The 13,447-nt window shown below is 45.2% G+C and overlaps 1 protein-coding gene across 2 annotated transcripts; it reads right to left on the bottom strand.

The window, feature by feature from the left end:
• Positions 1-6,253: 6,253 nt before the first annotated feature.
• Positions 6,254-12,959, bottom strand: RPS14 (ribosomal protein S14). 2 transcript variants are annotated; one of them, XM_084635721.1, is made up of 5 exons: positions 12,808-12,959; positions 10,207-10,357; positions 8,588-8,749; positions 7,516-7,592; positions 6,254-6,366 (listed from the first exon to the last, which is right to left on the bottom strand). In XM_084635721.1, the coding sequence occupies exons 2-5, from the start codon at positions 10,353-10,355 to the stop codon at positions 6,299-6,301; spliced, it is 456 nt and encodes a 151-aa protein (XP_084491847.1). In that variant the 5' UTR covers positions 10,356-10,357; positions 12,808-12,959; the 3' UTR covers positions 6,254-6,298. The 2 variants fall into 2 exon arrangements, with proteins under 2 accessions (XP_084491847.1, XP_084491848.1); XM_084635722.1 differs by having other exon boundaries at positions 12,759-12,861.
• Positions 12,960-13,447: the final 488 nt, after the last annotated feature.

The raw sequence follows: 13,447 nt of genomic DNA, 5'->3' as shown, positions 1-13,447 counted from the left end.
CAGCTTGCCTGAGATTTGAGAATAGATTTTCCAAAGCACAGTGCTCTCAGACCACGGCATAATGTGGCCGGGTTTTGGGAAGTGCACAGAGCACCCCGGAGCTCCCGAGACCAGCAATGGAAACAGGTGGGTGCTGAGCACTTTGGAAAATCTGGCCGGTAGCCAGAAATAATGAAATTGACGTGTCTGAAAAGATTTGATTTGGTCAGGACCCAGTGCTACAAATCCCTACTCCCAGGGAAAAGCAATAGACACACAAGAAGGCCCCCAGCAGCTAACAGGACTGGTCGTGGGAGTAAGGATTACTCATGTAAAGCAGTCTTTGCAGCACTGGATCCTAAATTATCAGTATTTAAAGCGGTGTTTTATGCATATGCAAAACAGCATTTTCTATTAACTTTTTAATACACCAAGATCCAGCAATACATTTAGTGTATGAGAGGATATCTGAGGCATTGAACACTTAAGATCAACATAGTGGCATTTATTCAGGGATTATACATTCAAATAAGAATAACTGGAGCATTTCAGCATTCAAGCCGTTTTAGAAAACTTAGGAAATTAAATCAGAACATTACAATAAGGTTACTTATAAGATTTCAACTATATGAAAGCCAAGACATTCATGTTTTATAATCCTCTCAGAAATCATTATTTGGGCACATCACACATGGAGAAAGCATCGGACATGCTTTTATACACATTGTCATAAATCTAAAGGGAAGGGTAACCACCTTTCTATATACAATGCTATAAAATCCCTCCTGGCCAGAGGCAAAGTCCTTTTACCTGTAAAAGGTTAAGAAGCTCAGGTAACCTGGCTGGCACCTGACCCTAAATGACCAATGCCCAAGTTCAACGCAGAGTTCATCAGCAATTGGTATTAAAGCAAGTTTCAAAAGAGACTACCAAATTGCATTTCTACCTTGCAACTGATGAGGTCACCCACAAACCGACCTCTGAGAGAGAAGCTCCAAGTTTTGCAGAGCTTGGATCAAAATCCAAACTTCCCCAACATTCGGGGAAAACGGGTTTGCAGGTTGGTTCAGGCATGTCCCTTACATTAAGACATAAGAAGAAAATATCCCATATTAGTGTGGGCACTGAGTACCAGCTGCTGTTGGAGCAGTTACTCTGAGCATTTAAAATCTCCATCACAATGTTGCATTGACAGTTATTTTAATTTACACCGATTATGATATTTTGCACTTCTACCGCACCCTTCATCAGAGGATCTCAACGAGTCATCACCATTCATAAGACACCCATTAGGGAGCACTTTACATGGCTTGAAGAGAACAGAAGTGGCAAAAACATTGGACTCCCTGGCTGTCAGGAGCTTTTTGACAAAAGGACACAGAGAAATCTAGGGACCCTGGATTTCATAGTTTAATCAGCCTGGGCAAAGCCATGTATCTTGAAACTTGATGTGATGCCAGGTTTACTTTTAAGTGTAATTCCAGCAGGACTGAACATTGAAGCACACGGTACCTTAGAGATAAGGGATATAGTGAGTTCACTTCACCCACTCATGAAATGCAGCTATCCTGAGGGTGGAAGACAGCAGCAAAGGATTCAATCCAACTCTGACTGAAACCAGAAGATGAAGGCACTACGTTGCACATAGCAACACTAGACAGCAGGTGATGAAGTACAGGAAAGAGGGCTTGGGAGTGATGGCAGAGAGCACAGATTGCCACACAATCAAGAAGGGCCAGTAATGACAGCTGGGCCTGGGGTGAAACCCCAAACATAGTATGAAGCCTTGCGCTGGGTAGGGGTGTATTTTATGCATCTTCCTCAGACAGAGGCATTCTTTCCTCCTCACGCTTTGGCCCTGCTTGTGTGACTTCCCCTGCCAATGACGTATTTGGAATCTGTGTCCAACTGAAACTACAGGGGGAATTTAGGGAGGCAGGACAATGGAGTTAACAGGGCTGTGGGATCTTTACCTCTAATTTATGCCTCATCCCAAAGGTCTCACCCACAGCCACACTCTATAGGGCCCAGAACATGATGCTGGGTTGTTTGTCCGACACCTACTGTATTGCCACAGAATTTGCTGCATCATAGGGGTCTCCTGTCCAAATAGAGCCAGGCCTGAAGCTGCTTCGCTTGTAAAACCTGACAGGATCAGAGACAGGGGGATTTTGCTACAGCTGTAGTTAGAGCCAGCACGTTCTCCAGAGCTCTCCTCGGGCTGTTCGTTTAGTCACCTCACTTCTTCTCAACTGCAGGTGTCATCTGATCACAGCTGATGGGACTAGTCGTCATCAAGGCAAGGCTCACCCTTCAGGAGCCACGGACGACCTTGCCTACAGAATGCCAGGTCAGCAGGGCCAGGAACTAGACCGCTAATTAGGAGCAGCCCAAATTTCTGTTCAACATCCTTCCAGAAACGGGAACTCCCCAGCAACTCGGTTCCTCTTCCTCATTCGTTACTTCTGCTCTCTGGGGTTTCCATAGACTCAAGCAAGTGGGTATGTTACAACGTACATGAGTGCCGTTCAGACCAGAGGGCACACAGCCAGTGAGACGTAACAGACAGATGCATGTAACAGACTGGACCAATGTCTGGAGGTGAGAGAGAAAAGGGTCTGATGTGTGACAGGGGAGAAGTTCAGTCTCTCCTATTGCAGATGCAGTGACAGGTGCTCCTAGGCCACTAGGCCCTATACTCAGAGACATAAGGAAACACTTTGCAGACCAGGCCCAGGGCTGATTTCTTTTCTGAAGATTCATGATTATTAATCCAAATCCTGAGTTCTTTGCTCAGACCGACACATGAAAATGAATGAGAATTTTGCCTGAGCAAGGGCTGAGACAGAACCTTGCATTTGGCCCCTTATTATTTAGTTATAGAGTTCTGGAGAAAAGACTGTCATCTTTGTTACCTGCCTGCACACCATCTAGCACAATGGGGGCCTGACCCTCGACTGGGGATCCTAGTAATAAATAAGACAGGTAAGATGCTGCTGCCCTGGAGTACTCCCATTTACCATCAGTATCAATAAGTGGAATAAAAAGCAAGCTCCCTTTTCTGGATTTGTGGTGACTGCCACAAAGGGTGAATGTTTTCATCTGAGCCACCCCCATCCTCAAGCACAAAACGAGAAGTGCGCACTGGTAGCTAAGCCATGGCTGGCTGGCTGGCTGGATACGCAACTAACTCGACAGGTCTAAATAACACCCCCTCTGCTACCCTCAAAATCAGTATATTTAGCTCAGGGGTTGAGTGCCTTTGAAATCTCTTTCCCACATCTTGTTTAAGGAAAAACAAGGAAGATTTTCACCCCTTGAGGCCATTTCACCCCTTGAGGCCAAACACTGCACAATGCAGCACACCCTACAAACTCTGATGCAAGACACCTAGGTTGTTTCAGATTGATGCTAAAATGGCTCACCAAGTCAATGCGTGCAAGTGATTTAACCGCGCTCATGCCTTCATTCCCCCAGTTGTCAAATGGCAACAATTCCTACTCACCTTGCCAAGTAACTCTGCAACCCTGTTGCTGTGTGTATGCACCAAATCATTCATTAGAAACAAACTGCCATACCCGATCAGACACACTCATGTACTCCAGAAGCTTGTGTATCCAAATAAAAGTTACATTTAAAAACCAACACATCTTGGGCAGTAGAATTAATGGGCAAACAGGGCCACTGCAGAATCCCAGAGTAAGATGCTTCATGTAACCTCTAGCCCCAAATAGCAGTAGTACTTTATCAGCTGGGAACGGTTTCTAAAGTAACTGGCATATAGATCTGATTGAAAAAAGGGGGGAAAAAACTGCACAACAAATTTCAGAAGCTGCATGTCATATGTATTTAAATTCCAAAGCCAAGCATCCATCTGTCCCAATGTACATGTGTGGGATTGTTTTTTCCTGAGAAGGGGCTAAGTCACTGCCTAATAGGAATGGAGATTCCAATAGACTCTCTCACATCAGTAAGGGCACCAAGCTTAGGCGGTTTAGAAATATTAACTGGTTTATACTTTCTTCTCTTTCACTAATATAAGGCACCCAGCTCCCTGAACCTCCTCTGAGCACATCTACTTTTCTGTTCTTTCTGAACACCCTTCTGCCTGGTAACTTCTGACATCAGGCCATGGCTAATTTCTCACTGGCTGGATAGCATTAATGTTCCCCTTCATTCCTTGGCTGGTTCCCAGCAGTGGAATTCAGAGGAGACTTCATCAACTTCAAATGCTGCTAGTCATTGTTCCTACAAATAAAACTCTAAAAGAAACCTTTATTTCTAAAAGCCTTTCCATGTAACAATGATACGTATAAAGCTACAAATGAGTTTGGCCATGTCAGGGGAGACGCTAGTGCCCATCCAGGCAAGAGATGTTTCGCACAAAGGGGAATTCCAAGAATATCAGCTATTAAAGTAACAGTCCACAAGAAAGACGCCGGACGAGATAAAGTGGCACTGTCAGCAGATCATTCCCAAAGCAGGCGTGTCTCCAAGAAGTCAGGACAAAGGGTCTGCAAGCTGCAGAGCTAGAGTTGGTTTTGAACAAAGACTATTAACAAAAATAAACCCCAGCAGTGGCTTCAGTTCTAAGCGTCTCTTCTCCACCATTTAAATCGCAGTGTAAGGAGAGACGCACTGAGTTGGAAGGCAACACAGAGCCACAAGGGGCTGCATGGCGGTGCTCCGTGCTGGTTTAGACTCAGAACCACGTCTAGCCAATTACCTGGAAAAGGGATTCAATGAGGGTGCTCTCCAGTATCTGAGGAAGGGAGAGAGGCCAAGGACAAATCCTCTTATGGGAGACTAGTGTTTTAAGAGCCAAAGCTGGCAAGGGCATACGTGAAAGTAGCTCCATCTTTTTATGTTCATTCTCAAACCTAAAGGTTCAAAGGCAGGCTGAAGTCTCAGCCAAGGTCTCACAGGAGACCACAACACTCAATTTCTGAGCCCATGTCTCCAATATGTAGGGCCTTGTGTATATCATGAGTCTGAACCACTTAAGTTACTCTGAGTTTGCTGCATAATAGTGCTTCAGAATCTAAACTTTCAATTAAACAGCTCAGACTTACAAACTGCCCCTTTTATTTCAATGGAGACATTGATTCTCAAGTCTAATGATACTTGAAATGGTGACATTATCTCACTGCTGTATTTTAGCAGAAGCTTCAAGTTAACATACTTGCCTGCTATTGCTTAGTGGAAAAACCAGGAGGTATTTGTCCAGTAGGGTATGTAGTTACTGTTAAGGTTTGCTAAGGCGTGGAAGGAAGAATTCAAACCCTGTTCCTTTCCATTTGAATCCACTTCTGCTTGAGTGGGGAAAAATGAGACATCTTTTCCACAGCATTGAAGGCTGTAACTGCCGCTTAGGGACCAAAAAAGGGCCGACTGCCACATCCACCTGTCAAATCCACTCGCTCCCTGCAACGCCTACAGTCGTTACATATCTTCACAATAATCTGCAGCATGCTTGGGACAGCATAAAAAAAGTGCCATTTCAAAATAAAGGCTATTCTACTGGGAGAGGGGCAAGAACAAAGCACTGCATGATACTGGGCTTCCTGCATTATAGGACATGGGGCTTTGCTGAGAGGACAACTTGTTTGAAAAACATATATAGTAACGAAGGTAGCAGAGTATCAGAAGCCATTTTGGACGTCACCCTAACACTGGCAGAACAAAGGAGTGGGGCTTTGTCTGACGATATTAGGAAGATTATCTTCAATCTTGAAATAGAGTCACCCAAAGACGGGTAACACCTTTCAACATGGAGAGGGGCTTCCCAGTCACAGAATGTAGGCAGTTCCACTCTCTGCTTTTAAACCTCCCTGGGCTGACACCTGGAATATACATTTAGCACAGATGAGCGCATACCTTCCATACGATCATGACAGGAATTAGTGAAGGGTAAATATGACAGCAGGGAGCACAAAATTACTAGGAAGAGAGTATTTTTCAAATGTAACTGGAAGTATAACATGCCTTAGAACGTCTGGTGGGGCTGTAATTTTAGAGTGCTTTTAAACTGCTCTACCAGTTTATACACAAATATGGCACCCCTGGTGTAGCTGTGTGAACAGGAGCCCTACAACCTAAACAGGAAACCTATCTTCCGAAATCAAGCTATTTGTGTATGTAATTCAGACTTCTGAATGTTTCCATGAAAACAAGACATTACAACCACAGGGCTTTCAAATGACAACCAAAGGACACATGACACCAAAGGCTAGCCCTCTGATCATAGCTCGTGTTAAGAGAACACAAATGAGAACAATTTTTTGAGAGATTTAATGATGAAACAAAAGCCAGCCACGGTTTACAGACGACGACCCCGGCGACCACCCTTTCTGCGAGTGCTGTCAGAGGGGATGGGGGTGACATCCTCTGTGGAAAGAAAGTTACACATTACCATTCATGACTGCAGATTGCTTCAAACAGCTTTCCGGGTACAGAAAATAAACCATCCAAGTCCCTGCCAGACACCACCCAGCCACCACCCCAGGCCTCAGTAGTGAAGAACTGCATTGGCTTCACGTGGTAATAATGTATCCTCACACAATGACCAGCCTTTAGTAGGATCTAGCATTAACGATAAGAGGATTTAGTACAAAAGGCAAAATAATTTTTTAGTCCGCTTTGAGTGTGCAAGGGGCATTATAATGCCAAATCAACATTTGCTTTCCAATGGCCACCTTTCCTCACACAAAACCCAAGCCTTTCTTGCAAGGAGTAGGAATTCCCCCCAACACACACACTTTCTCTCAGGAGGCAGCCTGGGAAATGATGTGCAGGAGGTACTATATTTCACTTGCGCATTGACTAGTGTGTGGCAAGTTTCCACATTAGTAACATTTAGAATATGGGAAATTCACACTGAAATGGGTGGGGAAAGAAGGTGAAATTGCGCATCACAGGAAACAACAGACTGCAGGTCACATGACTTCCACAGCAGCAACAGGCAAGACAATCTCCTATAGGAGATTGATGTACACCACAGTCCTTCCATAGGTTTCTTTGAACACTGAAAAGGCATTTTTGGCAGCAGCTTTTGGGACTTTCACTCCAGTAAATCATGGCCAGTGATCTTCCAGCTACTGCAAAGAATCAGTGACTCTAAACCAGAGGCCCATCACTATCTTGCTATACAACTGCAGTTTAGCACATACAACTTGCAGTTAGGTACCAATCCTTAGCCCATACTGAAAACACATGCCACTTGCTGGTGGGTTCTTATTTAATTTGAAAGCGCTCCAGTTCCTCTAGGCACATACACATCAAATTAAAGGAAACTCAGCACCCTCAGGCAAAAAGCACAAGTAACCAGGTGGAATCCAGTATGCCAGATGGTCAAGCTTGGGTTCTGTAGGACTAACAGAGAATAAATCTCAGACCTGGCCATCATGTAACTCAGGGTATTAAACAACAACAGATGCATCTGCACAGAGTTCTTTTCGTGACAGGATTTCGAAACAGGGAACACATACTAATTTCCCATTATTTATCTAAAATACCCCATTTGCACACCACACTTACCAATGCGCCCAATCTTCATTCCAGAACGAGCTAGAGCTCTGAGGGCTGACTGGGCACCAGGTCCAGGAGTCTTGGTCCTAGAAATAATAAAACAGGCAACAGAACAGGTCAGAGAAGCGTTCACCAAACAGCTGAAGCTAAATGCACACCGTTCCCAAGGAAACAACATGCAGCTTAAGTCATTTTACCCTTTATCCAGAATTTGAAAATGCTGGAACTCTTAGTAGATGCCTCCCTTTTTCTCTAACCCATGTATATGGCAGGAACAGTAACAGTCAGCAGAATATACTTCAATGCAATTCTGAATATACATGGTAATTGCACCCCTGACAAGGGGGCAGAAGAGATGTTAATAAAGTTGAATATCAAACATGATCTTTCCTGCCATTACACAGCTACAATAGGGGATTCCCTTCCAAGAACAACATGAAACAAGAGTCCTATAAGCCTGCTGAAAAAGCGGTGGAGATATATTTTAGGAAAAAAGAGATTCCTGTAACCCACCTACACCAGGTTTTCATCTAATTACAAATGGATTCACAAGATGTCATTACTATGTAGAATGACCAATACCTTCCCAATCAAACTAGTTCTTAACATATCAATTAAAACACAGCCCATTATAAGCCTGGCTCCTTCAGGTCAGAGCTGAACTGAACTAATGTTAGTCCTGTGAATATTATCTCCATGGGTCAGTGGGCCAGGGCCTTCACATGTTTCACCAGCTGAAAATGTACACCTCTAAACATGGAGCTGTTTCTGCTAACAGAACAAGCCCCAACTGCACACAAAAAACGCATCGAGTTTGCAAAGATGCATGGAATAAAATAATGCTAGAGTGTGTCTGAGATACAAATTCTCTCACTGCTGCCCTCAGAACAGCTGCCCATATTAAAATTGTGATAGCAACAACTGAAGTGAGATTGTAGGACTGTGTGAAAACTGAAACACCTTATTTCACTCTGGGCCACCTGATGAGCATAACCTAGCATTCAGTCACCAACAGGACCCAAGCGCTACCTCGCCACCGCACAACATCTGTGTATGTCAAAGCAGAGCCTGTCACACGCACCTATTTCCACCTGTAGCTCGCAGCTTGATGTGAAGGGCAGTGATGCCCAGCTCCTTGCACCGCTGGGCAACATCCTGAGCTGCCAACATAGCAGCATAGGGCGAAGACTCGTCTCTGTCGGCCTTCACCTTCATACCACCAGTCACTCGGCAGATGGTTTCCCTGAAAAGACAATTATCTTTGTACGTGGCAAAAAGCAATACTCAGGAAAGAGTCTGATCACAACCTGCAAGCCTTACAGAAGCAGAAGATTCAAAACACAAAATGATTTCATTTTATACATTTACCAGTTCATAAGTTGCCATGTGACAACCATTAACATGAATCTATCTTACTTTTTCTAAGGTCATTTCTGAAGGAAGCAAGGCCCTTTTTCCATATAGGCGTTAGTAATTTATACATTAAATTAGTGTAACAGAGTTTGTTAAACTGGGGCAAAGCCCTGTGTGGACACTTACTGTGTTTAAACAGTACTTTATTTCGGTTTATCATGTTTCTAACTGACTTACGCTAAACCAAAATAAGCATCTCCATACAGCCTTTCGAACAGGTTTAACTAACCATACAGCCTTTACACTGATCTAAATATATCAGTTTAAAATCACACTTTAAGTCAGATTAATGCAACTTTCTCACCTAGATATGCCTTAATTGTTAGGTCTCATTCACTGAGCAAAAATAGAAGATAGTGAAAGATGGCCCAACAAGTTTCAATTAAAAACCCTGTTACAAGTTGTCTGTATTGTGTCACCTGAGCAACAAAATAAGTTTATAGATGTTAAAACTACAAGGGATCACACGATCATCTAGTCTGACCTCCTAAATAACACAGGCCATAAAATTTTGAGCACCGAGCCCAATATCTTGTGGTTGAATTAGATTATAAATTTTAGAAAGATCTTTACTAAATAGCCAAGAAGGCAAATGGAAACGCCTGCTCCTGATATGGTAGATACTGTCAAGCAGTTTACAGTCATCTCTTTCGTACAGTGGCAATACTAATTATCCTTTCTGTAAACACTTATTTCAACACAGATGTATGTCTGGACATTTTATGTGATGGTACCTCCATGTGTTTTATAAGCAGCAGCATTAGAAGTGTCCGGTATATACCCCTGTTGACTCATTTTAATACTCGACTGCCTTCTGCTCAGAAGATAAGGGTGCAAAGCCCTGCATAGTTCAGTTCAAGAGCAACTTGCATCAATTTAGCTTAAGCTGATTCCTTACCTACTTAAGCTATACTGAAATAAGCCACTCAAACCAAAATAAGGGTTTCTATACAGGTTTTTCTTCTAGTTTAACTACAAAATTTTTTTAAGCAATTTCAATTAAATCAGTGCAACCCTCTCCTGTAGCCAAGACCTAGAAGAGTAAGTTAGATCGCAACTTGTAAGTTCAACAGGTAAGTGTATGATATGATGCACTTATCTACATATACTGGGCACATACTTTAGCCTTAAGGATAAAGGTGAGTGAAAACAGCTTGAGTTATTGAACCAAAATAACTGTTGCATATGCACAATTTCCATTTTAAGAACTTGTAAGGGCGGTACCAAGGGAAAGCAAGTTCTACAGAGCCTTGTATGGTTCTGATGTCACCAACTTTCAGTACTCACTTGCCGGAGAGATCAGTTACATGGACAAAAGTGTCATTGAAGGAAGCGAAGATATGGCAGACGCCAAACACATTTTCCCCTTCGGCAACCTGCGGTCCCAAGCTGATGACCTGCTCTTCCTTCTTCTCCTTACCCTTACGCGGTGCCATTTCTGCGAGGGTAAATAAGAGTGTGAGTTACATGCGGTCATGAAGAGGAGCAATAAAGATGGTTCTTTCCCTGGAATTACACGGGAGCCATACATGCCTCTGGTCCTTTATACTCCTATGAATGGGAAGTTACTTTTTAAGGGTATTTAAATCAACACAAAAGGCATTTTGCAGATGAACTGGGTACTAATCAATACAGATGAGACATGCACCAATAATCTATTTGTTTGGAATACAGGACATTCCAGAGACCGAAGAGGACCAGGCAACCCATCCATCCATAAAACCAGCTTGCTTAACCCTTTGGAAGAGCATTAGGCTCACTTTCCACATTTTAGTATATTAAATAATCTGGAGATCAGAGTGGCTTTATTATATGCCACTGCCACTCTTAATGTCTCTGAAATTTTAACAGCAGCTCCATAAATATTGCCCACTGCTGCATTTCCACACAAGACTTACCATGAAAGAGAGCCTGGATGGCAACCGTGCAGTTAAAATCATCATGTGCATAATCAGCCCTCCATCAGAAGCACTGGGTTCCATTCCCAATACTGCCACTGATCTGCTGTCTGATTTGAGGTACGGCCCTTCAACTCTCTGCCTTTGTTACCTGCCTACGATTGCCTCTTGCCCTAGACTGTAAACTGCATGGAGCAGGCACTGCCTCTCCCTATGTACACATGAAGCGCACAACGGGGCTCCAATCTGGGTGGAAGCCTTTAGGCCCTACAATAATACAAATAAATAGAACCACTTTCAGGGGGTCCCAAATCTGTATGGTAGTCTTCTCCTTTTAGAAATTAAGGCACAGAGAGACTTCTGACTTGCCTACAGTTAAGAGTTGGAAGCACAGCCAGGAATAGAATTTAAGAATCCTGACTCCCAGTCTTGTGTTTACCAGTAACATCTCCGATACCTCCTTTAAACCCAAAACAAGTGTAGATAGATGCAGGACATCCTCTGTGCTAACAGAAAACTTGCAACTAACCTAGGCAACCTAAATCTCTCTTTTCTGCCAACATTCTGGCTACGGAAACATACAAGAGTGATGTGGTGACAGGATTCCCTGAATTTTTCATAGTGTGTGGAGCACATTTCAGATAAATTGTCTCATGGTCACCACCATTCCCATTTGCAACTTTATGACCCACCTCCTCTCCCATTTACAATCAAATAATATCTACAGCCACAGCATGGAAAAATAATATTTAATACTTTCAGCAGCTGGAAATGAAGAGAACACCAGCATTATGTGACCAATCAACAGACCACTTTGGGATGTGCGCAGTACAGCACCAAACTGCATCCACCCTCAGTTAGTGTGATGTTCCTCAGTAGATCATTAAGCATAACCTTGAAGGCACCCTAAAAAAGTCCTGATGTGTTAACTTAAGACTAAACCACTTATCCTTTGTGTAGTAGCTCTCCTAGGTCTAAAACTGGTAAACTGGGGTTTCTTCAAGCTTAACTGAACGTAGTGATAACTACTGTCTGCCCCTAACATATAATAGAAGAGGTTAGATTAAAAAGACCAAGTTTATTCATGGTGTAAACCTATTAATATATGAAATTAAAGCAGGGATTAATTTGGCCGTAGCGATCTACCAGGCACAAATATCTGTGCCTAAAAACAGTAGGTCTGATCTATCTTCCCCACCCATGCAACTATGGTTTAGCAGAGCTCTTTGCCCAGTCAAGTGTTTAATGAAGTGACTGACACATCTTGCATCCCCCCCTAATAAACATTAAACACAACTGTGGCCCTCTCCCCTCCCCCCGGAGGGATTTCTGGTTGTGAAGAGACACCTGAGTGACTGGGATGCTTGGAAGCCACTTGTGCGCAGCACTGTGCCCTGCCATGCACACGCTGTTAACCTCAGCATCCCCTCCTCCTGTTCGGAGCCTCGGAAAGGAGCCCACTCCCCCTATCCCACGACACAGGCCCCAAGCCACACATGGGGCTGTTACCTTCCCTCCCCGCATCGAAGAGGGGTTCCCACGAGCTTCCTCCCCCTAGGACAGGCCTCCCCACAACAGCCCCGCTACGCTCCCAAGCCGGGGGAAGCTGCCCCAGGTTGAGAGTGGACCGGGACCCGGGCCCGGACCCACCCGTTGCATAATCGGAGCGAAAAATAAACGAAGCCTCCCACCGGCCCTTGTCACCCCAAACCGCCGGGCGGCTCGGCCACTCCAGCTCCCCGCGGCCTAGCGCCTCGCTCCCCCGGCCTCCCCTCCACCCACCGGGCAGCTCGGCCACTCTAGCGGCCGGCTTCCCCGCGGCCTAGCGCCCCGCTCCCCCGGCCTCCTCCCCACCCGCCGGGCGGCCGCGCCGGCTCGATATCGGTGAGGAAGGGCCCGGGCAGGCTGGCTGCGGGCGGCAAAGGCCGCAGCGAGACGCACCCAGGGAGGATGGAAGCGGATGACGGCAAGCCCGAGCCCGGGCACTTACTTGTGCGTCTTCTCGGGCACCCAACACCGGAAAGGAAGAGGCAGGGGTCGCGGGGCAGAGGTCACCGTCAGCATCACCCGGAAGTGCTACCTCGACGGAGTGGGGTCAAGCCCCCACATCCACATCCATCGGCGTCATTCTCTATAAAAGCCATACCCGCGCGCTGAGCGTTGTAATCAGGCGCGTTTTACTGTGTTGAACGATTTAATAATTAATAACACGCTCGGGTACGTCTGAGGACGCGAGCGGTACCACCCCCAACATGGCGGCGCCCAGGGGACCCGAACGTTACCCCGCACAAAGATGGCGGCGCCCTACTGGAAGGGCCTCTTTTGCCCCTCACAGCGATGGCGGAGTTCTCGTGCCGGGCTGGTGCTGGGCTCGAGTGCGTCTGCGCGGTTTGCGGCGAGCGAGGCGAGGGGTTCCCCCCACGTGCGAGGCCCAGGGGCCAGGGCAGCAGGGGCCAGCTGTGCAAAACCAGGGACAGCGCTTTCCTGCAAGGCGGGGTTTAGGGGAACGCCATGTCCTGGAGGGCAGTCTGTATTTTTTCGCTCCTGTACGTTTCTGCCGCCCTCAAGAGGAAAATGCAATTAGCGTAAGCTTCAGTGTAATGTTTAAAATGGTACTTAGCCGTTTTAAA

The sequence above is a fragment of the Lepidochelys olivacea genome, assembly GCF_965140295.1.
Source record: "Lepidochelys olivacea isolate rLepOli2 genome assembly, chromosome: 8".
Classification (NCBI taxonomy): Eukaryota; Metazoa; Chordata; order Testudines; family Cheloniidae; genus Lepidochelys; species Lepidochelys olivacea.
This window is presented reverse-complemented; position numbering and strand designations above follow the sequence as displayed.